Source organism: Ursus arctos, unplaced genomic scaffold (genome assembly GCF_023065955.2).
Source record: "Ursus arctos isolate Adak ecotype North America unplaced genomic scaffold, UrsArc2.0 scaffold_32, whole genome shotgun sequence".
Taxonomy (NCBI): Eukaryota; Metazoa; Chordata; class Mammalia; order Carnivora; family Ursidae; genus Ursus; species Ursus arctos.
In genome coordinates this window covers 16,426,302-16,441,885 of record NW_026623008.1, presented here as the reverse complement: position 1 = coordinate 16,441,885, position 15,584 = coordinate 16,426,302, and the positions used below count along the sequence as shown (strand labels likewise).

Below are 15,584 nucleotides of genomic sequence, written 5' to 3'. Positions count from 1 at the left end.
GTCCCCCACCTCTGCTCCTGGTTTCTTCCTCTGCACCACGGGCAGGCTGCAAGATCCCCGAGGTCCTGCAGCTCGAACGCTCCCTGCCTGTCCTTCCTGGGCAGGCCTCGGCCTGGAGGTCAATCAGCCCAGAGACCAGCAGTAGCCTAGCAGGTCCGGCTTCCCTCTAGCATCCCGAGTACCTGTGGGAAATTGGCCCAAGACCCCCGAGACAGGGCGGCAGCACCAGCAAGAAGGACTCGGACCTTGGTCCCGGTGTCCCTGACAAGCCTCAGTTTCTTCTGCACCTGAGGGAGTGCTGTCTGTCCTGCCTCTTGGGAGGATCAGGGCCCTGCCCCCTGCAGTTTCCTCCTCAAACAGGGGGACTCTGTCTTCCTTACTGCCTCCCAGAGAATCAAGAGACCCCAATGTGAGCGAAGGGGCCCCGCTAACCATTGTTGATTGAGCACCTACGACGTGCTGGGCACGGTGCTATGCCCTGGACACGCACTAACCCATTTAATCCCCACCACAGCCTCGAAAGCAGACCTCCTTCAGCCCATTTTGCAGATGGGGAAGCTGAGAATGGAGTGTCTTGCCTGAGGCTCTATATAGAGTAAGTGGCAGCACAAAGCAATACATTCTCACCAGATGCTCGGGGATGGGAGGTGACGTTTCTCGGGCTCCATGAAGTCACTTGAAGGACTTCCGGGGCTGCGTATACATGTATCATAGTAACAATGATAAACACTGACTGAGCCCTTACTCTGTGCCCAGCACTCTTCTAGGCTCTTTACGCCTGCTAACAGAGGTGTGACAGAGAATTCGCACAATTGCCCCATTAGCTGGGGGCTACTAACAGCCCCAGTCTATAGATGGGGAAACTGAGGCTTGGGGCTGTTCAGTAACCTGCTCAAGGGTCATGCAGCAGGCAGTGCTGGGCCAGACTCAGGGTCCTCACTAGCCCAGCACCCGGCTCCAGGGAGATGCTCCCCGGAGACTAGTGAGGTTAACTGCTAGAGCCCAGGGGAGGGGCAGTCAGAGTACCCGAGTGGTGACTCAGTTTCCTCATCTGTGAAATGAGCCTGAGGGTAACATGCCCTGAGAGCTGTTGGGGGGGCAGATGTGTGAAATCGTGGCCATTGCTCAGTGCGGCTTCTGGCAGGTGGTCAGTTCGGGGAGCATTCGCCCGTGTCCGTGGGTACTTGCCACAACGAGCAGCAGACCTGTGTCACCTCATTCGGTCCTCTCAACAACAATGTGTGTGGGGGGGTTAATAGCCACAATTTGCAGAGGAGGAGACTGAGGCTCAGGGAAGCATGGTGACTTCCCCAAGGCCACACAGCTAGTGAGGCGCTGAGCTGGGCCTGGAGCCGGGTTCTCCTGCCCCAGCTATGCTCCCTGCTGGCCCTCAGCGCAGTCCCTGCCACTGTCCCCTCATTCTCTGACCCCGTCTCCAGCCCAGACCTGTCTCTCCCTCCGGAGCTGAGCACTCTGTTCTGGACTGCCGGAGGCCCTGGCTCCTCCGTGAGGCCGGGCCGTCCACCCTCCGCTCCCGCCTGCTGTGGTCCGCTTCCACGGGCAGAGCGTGCGTCACTGCGTGTCTGTTGTATCTGTGAGCCTTGGACACACGCTGCATGCAGAAGCATGGGTGAGCCGTCCTGCCATCAAGCTGCAACGACGGGACCTCAGTCAGCTGGTGCTTTCTGCAGGGAACTGCACCCTTGGGTGAGAAGATCTCAACCCAGCCCCAGAAAGGCAGTCCAGCTTAGCGGTCGGGAGCCCGAGGTTGGAATCAAACCTGCAGGCAAATCTGCTCCCCACTCCCCAGTGCTGTAGCCTTCAGCGAGTTCTCTCAACCTCTCTGAGCCTCCTTTTCCCCCCCCCGACCAATGCGGACCCTCCCCTGGCAAGGATGTCATGAGCACAAAAGAAGAAATGCACGTAAAGGCTTGACCACGGTGCCTGGTACTCTCAGGAGAGAGGTCTTGTTAAAAACATGTCAAGGGGCACCTGGCGGGCTCATTGGTGGGGTACACGACTCTTGATCTCGGGGTCGTGAGTTTGAGTCCTGCATGGAGCGTAGAATTTCCTTAGAAAAAGACAACATCAGAACATTTCAAGGGGATGGGCAGGGGGGCACCTGGGGGGCTCAGTCGGCTGAGCGTCTAACTCTCGGTTTCAGCTCAGGTCGTGATCTCAGGGTTGTGGGATTGAGCCCCGTACTGGGTTCTGTACTCGGTGGGGAGTCTGCTTGAGTCTCTTCCTCTCCCTCTGCCCCTCCCCCACTCTCACTTGCTCTCTCTAAAATAAATAAATCAATCTTAAAAAAAAAAAAAGAATATTTCAAGAGTGTAGAATGGTGCCAGGGGCTGATGGCTGGGGGAAAGGAGGAGATGCTGGTCCCAGGGTACAAACTTCCAGCTGTAAGAAGAGTAAGTTCTGGGAGTTAATGTGCAGCACGGTGACTGTAAGAAACAATACCATATTGTATAACTCTACGTTGTTAAGAGAGTAGATCTTAAATGTTACAACCACACACCAAAAAATGGTAATTATGTGAGAGGATGGAGGTGTGAACTACCTTCTGCAGTAATAATTCTGCAATATATACATGTATCAAGACATCACATCGTATACTAAACTTTCATGTTATAAGTCGGTAATGTCTCAATAAAGCATTTCAATTCATGGAGTTGCTATAAGGCCAGCATGATGCTGGGTTCTGGGATTCAAGAGAGGAACCTCTCAGGTCTCTGCCTCCCAGGGGCTCGGGGTCCAACAGGAGAAAGCATATTTGTTTCACACAGTGATTCCCTGCTCCAGGTTGGAGCTCCTGGGTCCAAGCCCCTGGATCAGGACTCGGCCAAGGCGATCCAGGCCTGAGAAGGGGCAACGCTGTTCCCTTCACTTCTCTCCCCCTGATTTCACCACCCAACAGTGAAGAAAAGTGGCAGCACGTGTCCCTAAAGACTAGTGCACTTTTCAGACTTGAGGGGGCATAAGGAGATGAGCAGGAGACTTTGTGAAAACTCACTTTGCTGGGCACTGCCCCGTCTCTCCCCAAGATTCTTATTCAACAGGTCTGGGATAGGGCCTGAAGATCTGCGTTCTAACAAGCTCCCGGGTGACGCGGATGTTGTTGGCGTGTGGACCACACTTCGAGGAGCAGTGGATTCAGGACCAGAGAAGGAAGGTGACTTGTCCAAGGTCACACAGCAGGCAGGGGCTGGCTCTTACAGCCTACACCAGCTGAATCTTGGTCGAGTACATTTTCCACCCACCACACTGCTTCTCACAGCCTGGCTTCTGCAAAGACTGGCCCTCTCATCTGCCCAGGCTCAACTTCTGGAGCCTGTGGGCATGGAGCGTCTTGAAGCAGGGGGATGAGAAGTGGGTGGGGAGGTGCAGGGCTGAGGCTGCCCAGGAGCCTGCCTTGTCCTGAAGGCACTGGGGAGCCACAGAAGGACTGCAGTAGGCAACCTGCTCCTCAAATAGATAACTTGTCATCTTGACAACGCCTCTATGCCCCATGATGCCCAGCAGAAAAACAAAAGGAAGGCCAACACCTAACACCTGTTCCCTCTGTGCCAGGCGCTCTTCCAGATGCTTTACGTAGTGAACTCCTTTGACACTCATATGGACCCTGTGAGGCAGGTATTATGATTATACCCATTTTATAGATGAGGAAATGGAGGCACTGAGGTATGAAGTAACCTGACCACAGTCCCACAGTGAGCAGGCAGCGCAGCTGGGATTTGAACCCTGGCCCGCTCAAGTCCAACACATCCTTCCTTTCACTGGCTGTGGCTGATACAGGCTGAGCAGGGAGGTCTGGAAACCACTGGACATCAGAGGGCCTCTGAGGACACCCTGGTCCAGCTCCCATCCCATTGGTGCGAAGTGCACTCCGCCCGGCTCCCGCGGACTCTCCTCGCCCACCACCACACAGCCCGCCTCGGCTCCGGGAGCTCAGCTGTTGGTGGGGGCAGGTCCCACACAGCCATGGGGGTCTGGGCTTGGTGGGCTTAGCTGGCAGGCTTGGGTTACAGGCAGCTAACCCGGGCTCTGATCCCATAAGCCCCGTAACCCCGGGCGTGGCAAGGAGGCGGCATTTGCTGGGAAGATGATCAAGGAGGGCCAGTGGGGGCCAAGCAGGGCTGGCCTTTCTCCTGGAATCCGGGGGGATTAATGGGGGAGAAAAGGGAACAGCTGGATGTTCTCCCATCCCTCCTGCCGTCCACCGCCCACCCTGGGGTATCAGGTTTCCCTGTAAGTTGGTCTTCAGGGAATTCTGGTATTTTCAATTACCAGCCGGGCACGCCGGCAGGGGGCTGGGGTCAGTGGTGCCCCGTGACCCCTGCAAGGAGATGGAGCCCCAGGGAGCAAGCACAAAAGAGGCTTGTGGCCGAGAGGGGAAGGGGGAGGTCAGCCAGGCAGGGCCTGTTTGGCTGGAGCAGGTGGTCAGGGGCCCTGCTGCCCCCAGCGAGCCCTGGGGGAGCGTCCAGTCCCTTCATTAGCTGAGACTTGGGGAAGTAGCCTTCCACATGTGCCTCCGTTTCCCTCTCTGGGCATGAGGGGGTTGCATGAGGAGGTCTCTCAGGGCCTTCTGGGACTAGGAGCCATTGACGGGCAGGAAGACAGGAGGCCCGTGACCCTGGCTACCTCTGGAGGGTGTGCCTTTGGACTTCACTCAGCTCCGTCTCCACAGCCCCGAGCTCTGAGGCAGGAAGGAGACCCCCGAGAGTACTCGGCCTTTACCCTCACCGGTCAGAAGACCCCAGGAGCTTAGAGGAGTAGGGAGAAGTTGCTGGGCATTGGCAGTGTGAGACCCCCACCCCAAGCCCCCGTCTCAGATCCCGCTGCCTCTGTGACATCTTCACTGCTGTGGATAGCCCACTGTGACTTCCCACGGTCCCCTGAATAATGCACAGAGGCTCCACGTGGCCTCTGGGCCCACCTGCCCGGCACCTGCCACCACCTCTGAACATACGCCCCTCTACTCCCCAGTGCCGTCCACCCTGGCCACCTTTATGTTCCCAATCACACCAAGGCCAACATTCTTTGCTCAGGGCCTTGGCCCTGCGGTGTTTCTGCCTGGACGCCCCTTCCCCCAGATCTCCATGACCTCCTCAGAGAGCCCTCCCTGACCACCCACCCCCTGCTGTCACGGGCCATCCCACAGCAGCTTTCTTTCCTTTGCAGTGTTAACAGGGACCTCGTGTCCCTTGTTCAATCCCTTACCCCTAGTGCCTGGGACAGTGTGACAGCGTGTGGCTCAGAGTAAGCACTTATCCATATTACTGGAGGAAGGAAGGAGAGAAAGAAGGGCAGACTCTCTCCTTTTCTAGCACCTTCAGGAACCTGGCTGACTCACTGACCTTGGGGGCTGGAACCTGGAGCAGGGGTTCAGGCAGGAGCCAGGGGAAGGCAGTGCAGCTTGTATGATGGGCACTAAACATTCGCTCTCCCTCAGACCCCAAGCCCACCTGTGATGTGACCTGCTGCGGTGGCCTGGAGGCTCTCGCCAATTAGCCAGCCTACAACAGCACAACAGTCTGTTACAACTGCGTTTACATTCTCCAGGATCTAGATAGCAGGAGCACGTTCCCCGTGACAAGACTCCTGGAATTTCCGGTTGATAATGGGGTCGCTGTTTTGACTGTAGCAATTCAGTAAACTCCTGATGATCCAACTGCAATTCTGGGTGACCTGATCATAACTGTCACAACAGAGTTTCCACAAATAAAACGCTTCCAGAAAATGGGCCTTGTTTCTTTCTGATTGGACCAAACATTTGTGCTGTGGGTGGAAAAAAGGAAAAGCTGAGAACTGGTGTCAAGGTGCACTTTGCTATGAAGAAAAGGAGTCCTGTGGCCAAGAAAGGTAGAGAAACACAGAGTTCTAGACCCCTGCTTGTGAGACCCACATTGTGCACTCCTTTGTTCAAGGCTCTGAGAAGTCCTGCAGAGGAGAGACCCAGTTAACCTGGTAGTTGAGGTCTCCTTTGGCTTCAGAACCCCTTTTTTACATAATAGTTATTAATGTCTTTTGGAAGTAGCAATGTGTGGAACGTTTTGGGGAAAACACCCCCAAAACAACAAAAATCAGGTCTAGGAGATATTGTCTCTTTCCTTGAACGTGAGAAAAGCTCCTGTCTGGGGTGGCTGTTCATCGGCTCATTCACTCTTCCCTTGATTCAGCTTAGATTTAACAGCACCTTCTGGGTGCTACACAGTCAGACGGAGTGAGGTTAATCATGTCTGTTTCACAGATGAGGAAAGAGAGAGTCAGGTAAAGTCTCCTGCCTGAGGATCCTCAGCTCAGGGGAGGGATCGGGACCCGGGCCTGCCTGAGTCTACAGCCGGGGTTGATTTGTTCTCCCTGGTTACTTGGCCTGAGTCATGTGCACGATCGGAGCAGGCTAAGGCCAGGCCCTGGGCTTGGTACCACGGACACATCCAGTGGCCCGCCTGCCCATGGGATGCTGGACAGCCTGGATCTTACCTGTGGCTGCTGGATGCGACCCAGGTCTACCCCAGCACCCGGACGAGCAAGGTGGTAAGAGCCTGAGCTTCAAATCAGGTAGCCCAGGCAGCATATCTCGCCCCTCAGTGTCTCAGTTTCTCCTCTGTAGAATGGGGACAAGGGCACGGGTGTTGGGAGGTTACATGAAAACCTGCATGTCAAGTGCTTAGCAAAGGTACAGGTCCAGTCAGGGGCCAGGGGACATCTACCGTATGGGGCTGTCTGGGCCGCTCAGAATCTTCTGGATCTTTTTTTTTTTTTAATTTTATTTATTTATTTTAAGTAATCTCTACACCCAGTGTGGGGCTCGAACTCATGGCCCTGAGATCAAGAGTCGTACACTCTCTGAGCCAGCCGGGCATCCCTGGGCTGCTCACACCTGTAAACAGCACTGTGAGTAGCTGAGTGGTGGTGACGGTGGTGGTGGAAGGGAGAAGACGCAGCATTTAGGGCTCAGACCCCAGCTTTCTAATGCCCTGGCGGCTGTGTGACCTCAGACAAGTTACTTTCCTTTCTGAGCCCAGTTTTCTCACTGTGAAATGGGATGTGGCAGACACGACTTTCTACCTGCTCAAACATCCATTCTTTTTCTCAAATTAACAAAATCTTGGTTCTTAGCTAGGCACATTATGCCCAAATAAAAGACTACATTTTCCCCAAACTCTCCTGTAGCTACATGTGGCCATGTGACAATAGCATTGCCCACGAGAGATAAAGCTAATGTAATGGATGGGGCTACTGGAAGTCTCTCTGAAAGGGAAGGGCCTTCTCACTCCCCTTCCATCCTGCTGCCTGGGAAATGGATGTGATAGCTGGAGCTCTCGGAGCCATTTTGGCCCATAAAGACAAGAAGCTATGTATCAGGGAGCCTGGATCCCTGATGATTCCACGGAGTTGCCCAAACTCCCATCTTCTGACATCTTTTACGTATAAGAAAAATAAACTTCCGTTTTGTCTAAGCCACTATGGTAGACTGGTTATATTATTAATCACCTCGTAACTGCACTCTTTGCCCTATAACCTGTGCCATCCTGCCCCCCTGCTCTGGGCTTAGCCACGTGACTTGCTCTGGTCAATGGGTTATTAGCAAACGTGATCTAAGCAGAAGCTTGACAAGCCCTTGCATGTATCTGCCGGCTGTCTTGGTTCCCTGCGATTCCCACAAGAACGTGCCCAGGCTGACCCGCTGAAGAAGAGACACGCAGAACACAGTGGTTGCCCTAGTGGTCCCAGCCAGGACCATCCTGACCATCTGACAGCAGCCAACCCCAAACATGCAATAAAGCCCTGAAAATATCCAAAGATCTGCCGAGTGACCCAGAGTAGATGGGAGTGCAAATCCTTGCATGCACCCCCCCCCCGGACCCGCCTGGCCGACCTGGAGACCCAGGTGCTAGAAAAATGCTTCTCGCTTTTATGCTGTTGGTGTTGCGGCTGATTGTCACACAGCACTACTGTGGAAGCAGCTCTCTGGTATTTTCTTCCTGTTCTTTGCAGCCAAGCTCAATCTTAACTGATACTCTAGGCCGGCAGTGCCTTCCCTGCAGAAAGCTGGGGGGATCAAAGAGGCTGACGCGTGTGGAGGGCTTGGCCTGGGGAGGAAAGTGCCCTCTCCCTCTCCCTTCATTTCTCTAGGCCTGGGTCTCACCGGGGGCTCTCTTGGCCTATCTCCTTCTGATCCTCTTGGCCCGCAGGGAGAGAAGTAGGTGAGCACATGCTCATGCCAGTTCTAGAGACCGAGCCACTGTATGCCTGCGCCCCAGGAGGGCGGGAGGATCAGAGGAGAACATGCTGGCAGAAGGGGCTTTGGAAAGTTGAAAGTCTTTCCGTGAGAAAGCCATGCGAGTGGAGTCATGGCCGGGGGCCGTGACACCTGGCCAGGGTGTCGGAGCCTGGCTCTGCCACGACCTGCTGTGTCACCTTGGACAGCCACTTACGAACCTCTCTGGGCCTCAGTTTACCTCTCTATAAAAAAAGAGGTTTGCACCCCAGGGCCCCTGACAGTGCTAATGTGCTTTAATTTGGCTTCTGTTACCTTCGGCAAAAGGCAGAATAATGACCCCCAAAGATGCCCACGTCCTGATCCCAGAATCTGTGAATATGTTACCTTACACGGCAAAAGGGCTTTGCAGATATGATTAAGGTTATGGTCCTCGAGATGAGGAGATTATCCTGGATTATCCAGGTAGACCCAATGTAATCTATTGAGTCCTTAAAGGAAAAGACGCTTTTCCAGCCGAGAGTCAGAGAACCAGAGGGCCGGAGTGTGAAGAAGGCCTGAAGCCCCGTTGCAGCTTCTGAGATGCAGGGGCCACGAGAAGGAACTGCAAAGAGGGCCCTGTGGGCGAAGGGTGGCTCCCAGTCGGCAAGGACAGGGACACCTCACTCCTACCATTCCACGGCACTGAGTTCTGCCGACACCTGAACGAGCAAGGAAACGGATCCTCCCTTAGCGGCGTCAGGAAGGAACGCCGCCCTGCCAGCAGCTTGATCTGGGCCCGCTGAGATCCAGGCGGGTCTTCCGCCCTACAGAGCCAGGAGACGTGGACTGTGGCTCGTTCTCAGTGGCTAAGTTTGTGGCATTTTGTTACAGCAGCAAGAGGAAACAAAGACCCCTTCTGGTTTCGTGTGAAGCCTAGTTGCACACCTCATCCACTGCCTATGTGCTGGGTGTTCTGTCTACGTGATCGCTAATCCAGCCACCATCCCGCAAAGCCGGAGTGATAGACCGACGCCCACTCTGCAGGTGAGGACCCCGAGGCTGGGAGGAGCGGAGCCGCCCACGCAGCCCGGTCCCACAGTTAAGACAGGGCTGTGCTGGATGAGGGCTAAGCCCAGCACTGATGACGCCTTTTTGCCCACATGACCCACTAGGACGTGACAACAGGGAACTTCCTAACTAGTCAATTTCCTGTTCAGTGCGGGCGATGCCAAACACTGCCTTTGCCAGGGGCTGTTGTGCACGCGGGCCCCTGCTCTGCAGAAGACCGGGGTCCGGCCAGCACTGCGGCCCCAGTACGCGGTGCTCTAACCCTCCAGGCTCTGCCACTGCCTGCCTGGTGACTGGGGACAAGTCTCTTCACCCTCAATGCCGTGCCTTCCTTACCCGTAAAACAGGATTATAATAGGACCCACCTCCCAGCGTTGTTGTGAGGACTCATGGTCAAGGACTCGGGACAGTGTCTGGCATGTAGTGAACACCTGATACATGGGAGCCATGATTAGGATGAGGGGGAACACAGAACGGCTTTCAGGCTACTCGCATGTACCGGGCAGCCTGGGAGGCACCTTGAGACGTGAGCTCAAAGCCTCCCAGCAGTCCCGCGAGGAGGGGTGGTGCCGCTCACGGGGAGATGCGTTCAGACGTGGGCTAAGTGACTTGTCTAAGGCTGTGTGCCAGGGAGCAGCCAGGCTTGAGTCAAAGCCAGGTCTGTTTGCCAGATTCCCAAACCCAGACCCTCCCCACCCCTGCTGGAACTGGGCAGCGGTGCGGCTGCCCGGAGTTTGCTCCGGGTGAGACCATGTCCGGCGCAGCCCTGGAGGGCGGCCAAGAGGACTGGACGCAGCCCTGAGGACGAGCCCCATGTCACTGAAATGCCGCACGCGTCCCTGGTCTGCACGGCTGTCTCTCTGCCTTGTGATTTCGATCTCAGCTTCAATGTCACCTCCTGAGAGAGGCTCTCTTCCGACGCCCGCCCTGAAGCTCGCCCTCCTCCCTCCCATCCCCATGTCATCTTGTTTGTTTGTGTCCAGGACCAGAGACGCTGGACCGCAGACTGAATCCCGGGTCCGCCCCTCCCTTCCCAGCTGAGTGAGGCTGGGCGTGTGCTGGACCTCTCCCCACGCCTGTTTCTTCCTCCTTCAAGCAGGGATGTGCAGCCCAGCCTGGCCTCCTTTCTCCAGGGGCCCCTGAGAGGACGCACGAATATGGGGCGGAAAGGCGTTCTGGAATGGTGGAGTGTGGTTCGGAGGTGGCATGACGGCTTTATGAAGTCAGAAGACAGCTCTGGCCCCGGTGAATGCCAAGGGAGTGTGAGCAAGGCCCAGTCACTTGCCCAAAAGGAATACTTTCTCCTTTTAAGGCAATGAGCTAGATATTTATACATTGAATTTTAGGGTCTGATTAAAGCCGACCACTGAATGCATTTGTCTGGAAATCAAGTCCCCAGCCTTGCTTTCCAGCCTATCGTACTTCTCTACACCCCACCTCACTCCATGCTTCTCTGAGCCCTTCTGCAAATGTTCACTGAGCATTCGCTGTGGTGCGCCCCTGGCCAGGTGCCGGGAAAACCATGGTAAGTAAGGAAAAGCAGACCCATTGTGTACCACCAGATGCCGATGGCGGGGGAGACAGACAGGAACGACAGGATCAAAGACATGAGGCTAAAATCTCAACCAGGGCGGCTGGAGGACCAAGGTGCTGGGGGTGAGTGACCAAGTGAGGAAGGTCAATAATGATGAGCTAAGGTCTGAAAGAAGGGTGAGGAGAAAAAGCAATCCAGGCAGAGGGACATTGTGTGCAGGCACTTTGTGCTCAGGAGGAACAGAAAGAACTCTCCCTCCAGCCTGCCTCCTGCACTTCCCTCCGCCGGGACACCTTCCTCCCTGCACGATTCCATCTCTGCTTCTTCCAAGTGTCTCCATTCTCCAAAGCCAAGCTCAAATGCCTCTTCTTCCAGGAAGCTTTCCATGATTTGCCCTTCCCCCATTCCCCAGGAGGAAATGATGTCTCCTGCTTGTGATCTCTCTCCCCTCCCCTATACTTCCTTGGGCCCTCATTCATGTCATCTTGTATGTAGATGCTGTGTCCATGTCTCATCTTCCCAACCAGGGCATAAATCGTCAAGGGCAGGAACCGTGTCTTCTCCAGTGTAGACTTGCAGTCCCATAGTTCTGGGTTTAAATCCTAGTTGAGGCCACTTAGTTGTGGCTCCACCTCTCTGGGCCTCTGTTTCCTCACCTGGCAAAGGGGGATAAGGTGGTGAGGGCGTGGTGTGGCTGCATGGTCCCTAGCTGGGCTCTGACCATCTGTGAAAGAGTCAGCTTGTCAAGGGGCTTGAAACAAAGAGGAGGGAGAAAGGGTATTTATGATCCAGAAAGCCTCAGGGCTTTGAGGGCATACAGGGGCTTAGACCTGAGTTTCCCAACTCCGTCCGATGGTAAGAAACACTTGAGCCACTTGTTAAACATGCAGAGTCCCAGGGCCCACTCCTGGAATTCTGATTCCACAGGTCTGGGGTGGGGTCCAGGAACCTGTGTTCTGGAGAAGCTCTCATATCGTTCTGATGCACAATGTGGTGGAAAAATTGAGACCCCGAGGGAGGCAGTGATTTCCACAAGCGTGATGGGTCGGATTGGTCTTCTCAGTTTTGCCTCTTGGAATGGGATTATGTACCCATACCCCTTGCCAAGTCACTCTGCAGGGTTCATTTGCTGTGGGTGACTATGCCACAGGCAGAGGAGAGACATGTGTTTGTGTGGCATGCATTGGCACAGCCGCTTGTGCTCCCAGCATTCACCATGGCAGAAACAAGCCTGGGTGGCGGCCGGTCCGAGGGGAATGGGAGACATATGGGACAGACTGAATCCAACCCACATTCTGGAGTCCTGCCCAGCCCAGAGAGCCCTGCTGCAGATTAGCTAAACCCTCGCTGCCCCACAGATGAGTGAGTGAGAAAATAAATATTTGTTGTTGTAAACTACTAAGGTTTGGGGTGGTTTTGTTATGCAGCATTATCATAGCAATCACTGACTGATACACCGAGGTCACAGCAAATGAATGGCAAAGCTGGGATTCAAACTTGGGGCTGAATCCAGTGCTTGTTTGTCACTGCTTCTGTCTTTCAATCCTGAGGGCTCCCTCTCTGCACCTTCCTTTCTGGAAGCCCCTCACTTCCACTCCATCCCATCTCTATTCTCTGGAAACATCCAGCTCCAGGCACGAAGGGTCTGGCTCAAGCAGCTCAGACTCTACCCCTTGCTGCTAACAGGCTGAGGCTAATAGGCTGAGTAGACAGTTCCACCCTCAGGGCTCCTGCATGGGTGCAGAGGAGGTCCCTAGAGCCAGGGAAAGAACTCTCACCCCTCCACCCCTGGAGCCTGGGGGGGGAAGAAGGGAGCCTGGGCTTCCCTACCTCAGGGCCTTGGCAAGCTGGAGAGCCTCACAGCTGAGGCGTCGTAATCGGTTGTTGGCTCTTGAGGGTTCTCTCGGATTGCCTGCCTTGGGTCAACTCCCTCCAGACCCCACTGTGAGCGGGCTGAAATGCACCCCCGACCCTGCAAGAACAGCAGGCACATGCTCCCAACTATGTCCTCTCGGCCACAGCAATGCTGCAAACACTCACGAACAAAACCACACTCCTTCTCATTCACAAACACGCGGATAGGCAGGGCCACATTCAGACATACAAATTCATGCTCAAACACACCCCATTCCGAGCCCCTCGGATTCAGACACACCCATGCTCATGAATGCATGTATAAATAAGCCACATGGCCACAGACCATGCGATCCCAATCATAAACACATGGTCGCCCAAACACATACAGTGACACACCCACACATTCTTATAAATACACTCACTCACACGCACCATCAGACCCATAGTCACACTCAAGGTTCCTTGGACATACCCTGGACTATGCCCAAGCAGCGGAATCTGGAAGACCTAGTTAATTCCTGTCCCTTACCCTTCCTGCTCTGTGACTCAACTTCTCTAAGCATTATCTGTAAAATGGGGACATAGATGCCCTCTATTCAAGGAAGCCAGGGGTATGCAGTGAGGTCCTGTATAGACTGCACCCCTCAACCAGGTGGAGCTGTTGACCCCTCTCCTTCCATGTCCTTGTTTATGCCCTTCCTCACTCTCAAAAGACATTTCTTTCTAACACTGCCTTAAACATTTTATTGGTTCCTTAAACTGCAGGCCAAATCCTGCCTCCTCCAGGAAGCCTACCTAGACCTCCATCTCTAGATCCCCTGAGCATTGACTGTGTGGGCCCCACTTGACATCGGAAAGATAAGGTGGGTAGCCCACTCACCTTCTCTCCTGGAGCCTGGCCTCCCTTGGCTCTTCCTTGGAGAGGGCCCAGACCATGCTCACCGCAGGGGCTTGGCAAGGGTTGTTGAGTGAATAACCAAGGGGCACACTCACAGTTTTCAATCCACAAGTACCATGAGGTCCTTGAAAATCTCGTGTGGCCCTTGGTTGGGGGATGAGGCTGGGAAGTGTCACAGGTGACCCAGGGGACAATAGTCTCGGTGGAGAGGAGGGGCCGGAAGCCTAAGAGGTGTGGACTGAAGAGGGAATGGCGGTAGTAGTGAGACTGAAACATTTGGCAACTTTTTTTGCCATGACCTAGGAAGCAGGACCGAAGATGGAGGGTGATGTGGGATCCCAGAAAGGATTATGAAAGGTGAGCTGAGGGAGAAAAGCTTGCTGGAGCTGGGTTGGGGTGGGCTGAAGGCTCCCAGAAGGTGCCCGTGGAAACTGCGAGATATCTACTGGCTGTCTCCCCACTGCCCACTGGGAGAGGATCACATCTCCCAGCCTCCTTTGTGGCTTGGTGAGGCCACGTGACCAGGTTCTTTCCAGGGACCATGCACAGAAGGGATGGGTTCCACTCCTGCTTCCCTGGGTCCTCACTCACCCACCCTCCCTGCAGACAGACACCTCTGGGCCTCACCTTCCAGCACACACACAGGTGGGGAGCATGGGGGTGGCTGACGCCAACGGAAGAACCTGGGTCCCGGAATCTCCCAGTGGATCCGACCCACCCGCGAGCCTAGATGGCTCACTCCTGGACTCTTAATGAGGGAGGCCGGACTTTCTGTGTTCTTTAAGCCGCTGAGCACGGGGCCTTTTTGTAGAAGCTGCACGCCTACCTTCAACAGGACATGGTCACCAAACGACGGCAATTGTCACACACACCACGGCCATGCGGAGGTAGCCCGTGTTACCTCTCTCCCGGGTGAGCACGGCCTTGGAGAAGCGGAAGCCACTCCACGGAGGGGAGGGAGTCTCTGCCCGGGGCTGGCAGGGTCCCCGTTCGGGTCCACGGCCCCGCCCCCCGGAGCGGGCACCGGAAGCGCTTACCTGCCTGGTTGGTGGTGATGTTCACGGAGGCGAACTGAGGTGAGAAGGGGCTCTGGTCGGTGACGCCGTTCACGGCCTGGATCTCGAAGGTGTACTGCGTGTGCGCCAGCAGGTCGCTGATGTAGATGCGCGGCTCGGTCAGGCCCAGCTGGCGGGGCGCGTACTGCACGTTGTCCCCACAGCGGGTGCAGGCGCCCCGGCCCGAGCCACAGCTCTTGCAGATGATGTTGTAGACCAGGTCCTCGCGGCCCCCGGAATCGCGGGGCGGGGTCCACTCCAGCATGAGGGAGGTCTCGTTGACGCTGGAGATCACGGCCTGGGGCGCGGAGGGGATGGCTGAGGGAGGGGAGAGGTGTCGGTCAGCGGGGGCGTGGAGGCACGTTCCCACGGGACGGCTCTCTGCCCGCTGCCCTGGCTCTAGCCCCGGCCCCCAAAGGCTTCCTTCAAATCCTTTCTTCCCTCCATGCACCTGAGAGATGCTTCTAGAATATAACTCTCATCTTGCTGCACGTCTGCTTAACGCTTTTGCCCTGGACTCTAACCTCCTCGGTGTTTGTTACTAGGGCCGGTCTTTGTGTGTTGGGGATCATACCCACCCGACATCTCTTTCCCCTTCTTCCTTCTAACAGAACCCAATTTTATTCAGGGTGGCAAGTGTCCAGCTAGAAGACTAATTTCCTAGCCTCCTGTGATGGCCACTGATATACTTGTTGGTCAGGACTTTTTCTTAAAAGGAGACTGCTGTAAAATGTCCTTTTGCCCCTTTCCTTCTTCCTCTGTCTAGAATGTGTGTGATGGCTGGAGCTTCAGCAGCAATCCTAGGCTGTGAAGTGACTCGAAGGATAGGAACCACACGCTGAGGATGGCAGCCCAGAAAGAGTGAGCCAGGGCCCAGAGAGCTCCATGGACTGGCCATAATATCCCAGGACTGCCTATCTTCGGGGTGCTGCTCTGTGAGAGAGTAAAGTCCTGCGGTTTAAG

The 15,584-nt window shown here is 55.2% G+C and overlaps 1 protein-coding gene across 4 annotated transcripts in view; it reads right to left on the bottom strand.

The window, feature by feature from the left end:
- Nucleotides 1-15,584, bottom strand: part of EPHB2 (EPH receptor B2) — a 182,839-nt gene that overhangs the window by 28,435 nt on the left and 138,820 nt on the right. For all 4 annotated transcript variants that reach the window (XM_026517095.4, XM_026517097.4, XM_026517096.4 and 1 more), the window contains exon 5: nt 14,604-14,939. In XM_026517095.4, the coding sequence (XP_026372880.2) occupies nt 14,604-14,939 (336 nt within the window). The remainder of the gene's footprint in view (nt 1-14,603; nt 14,940-15,584) is intronic.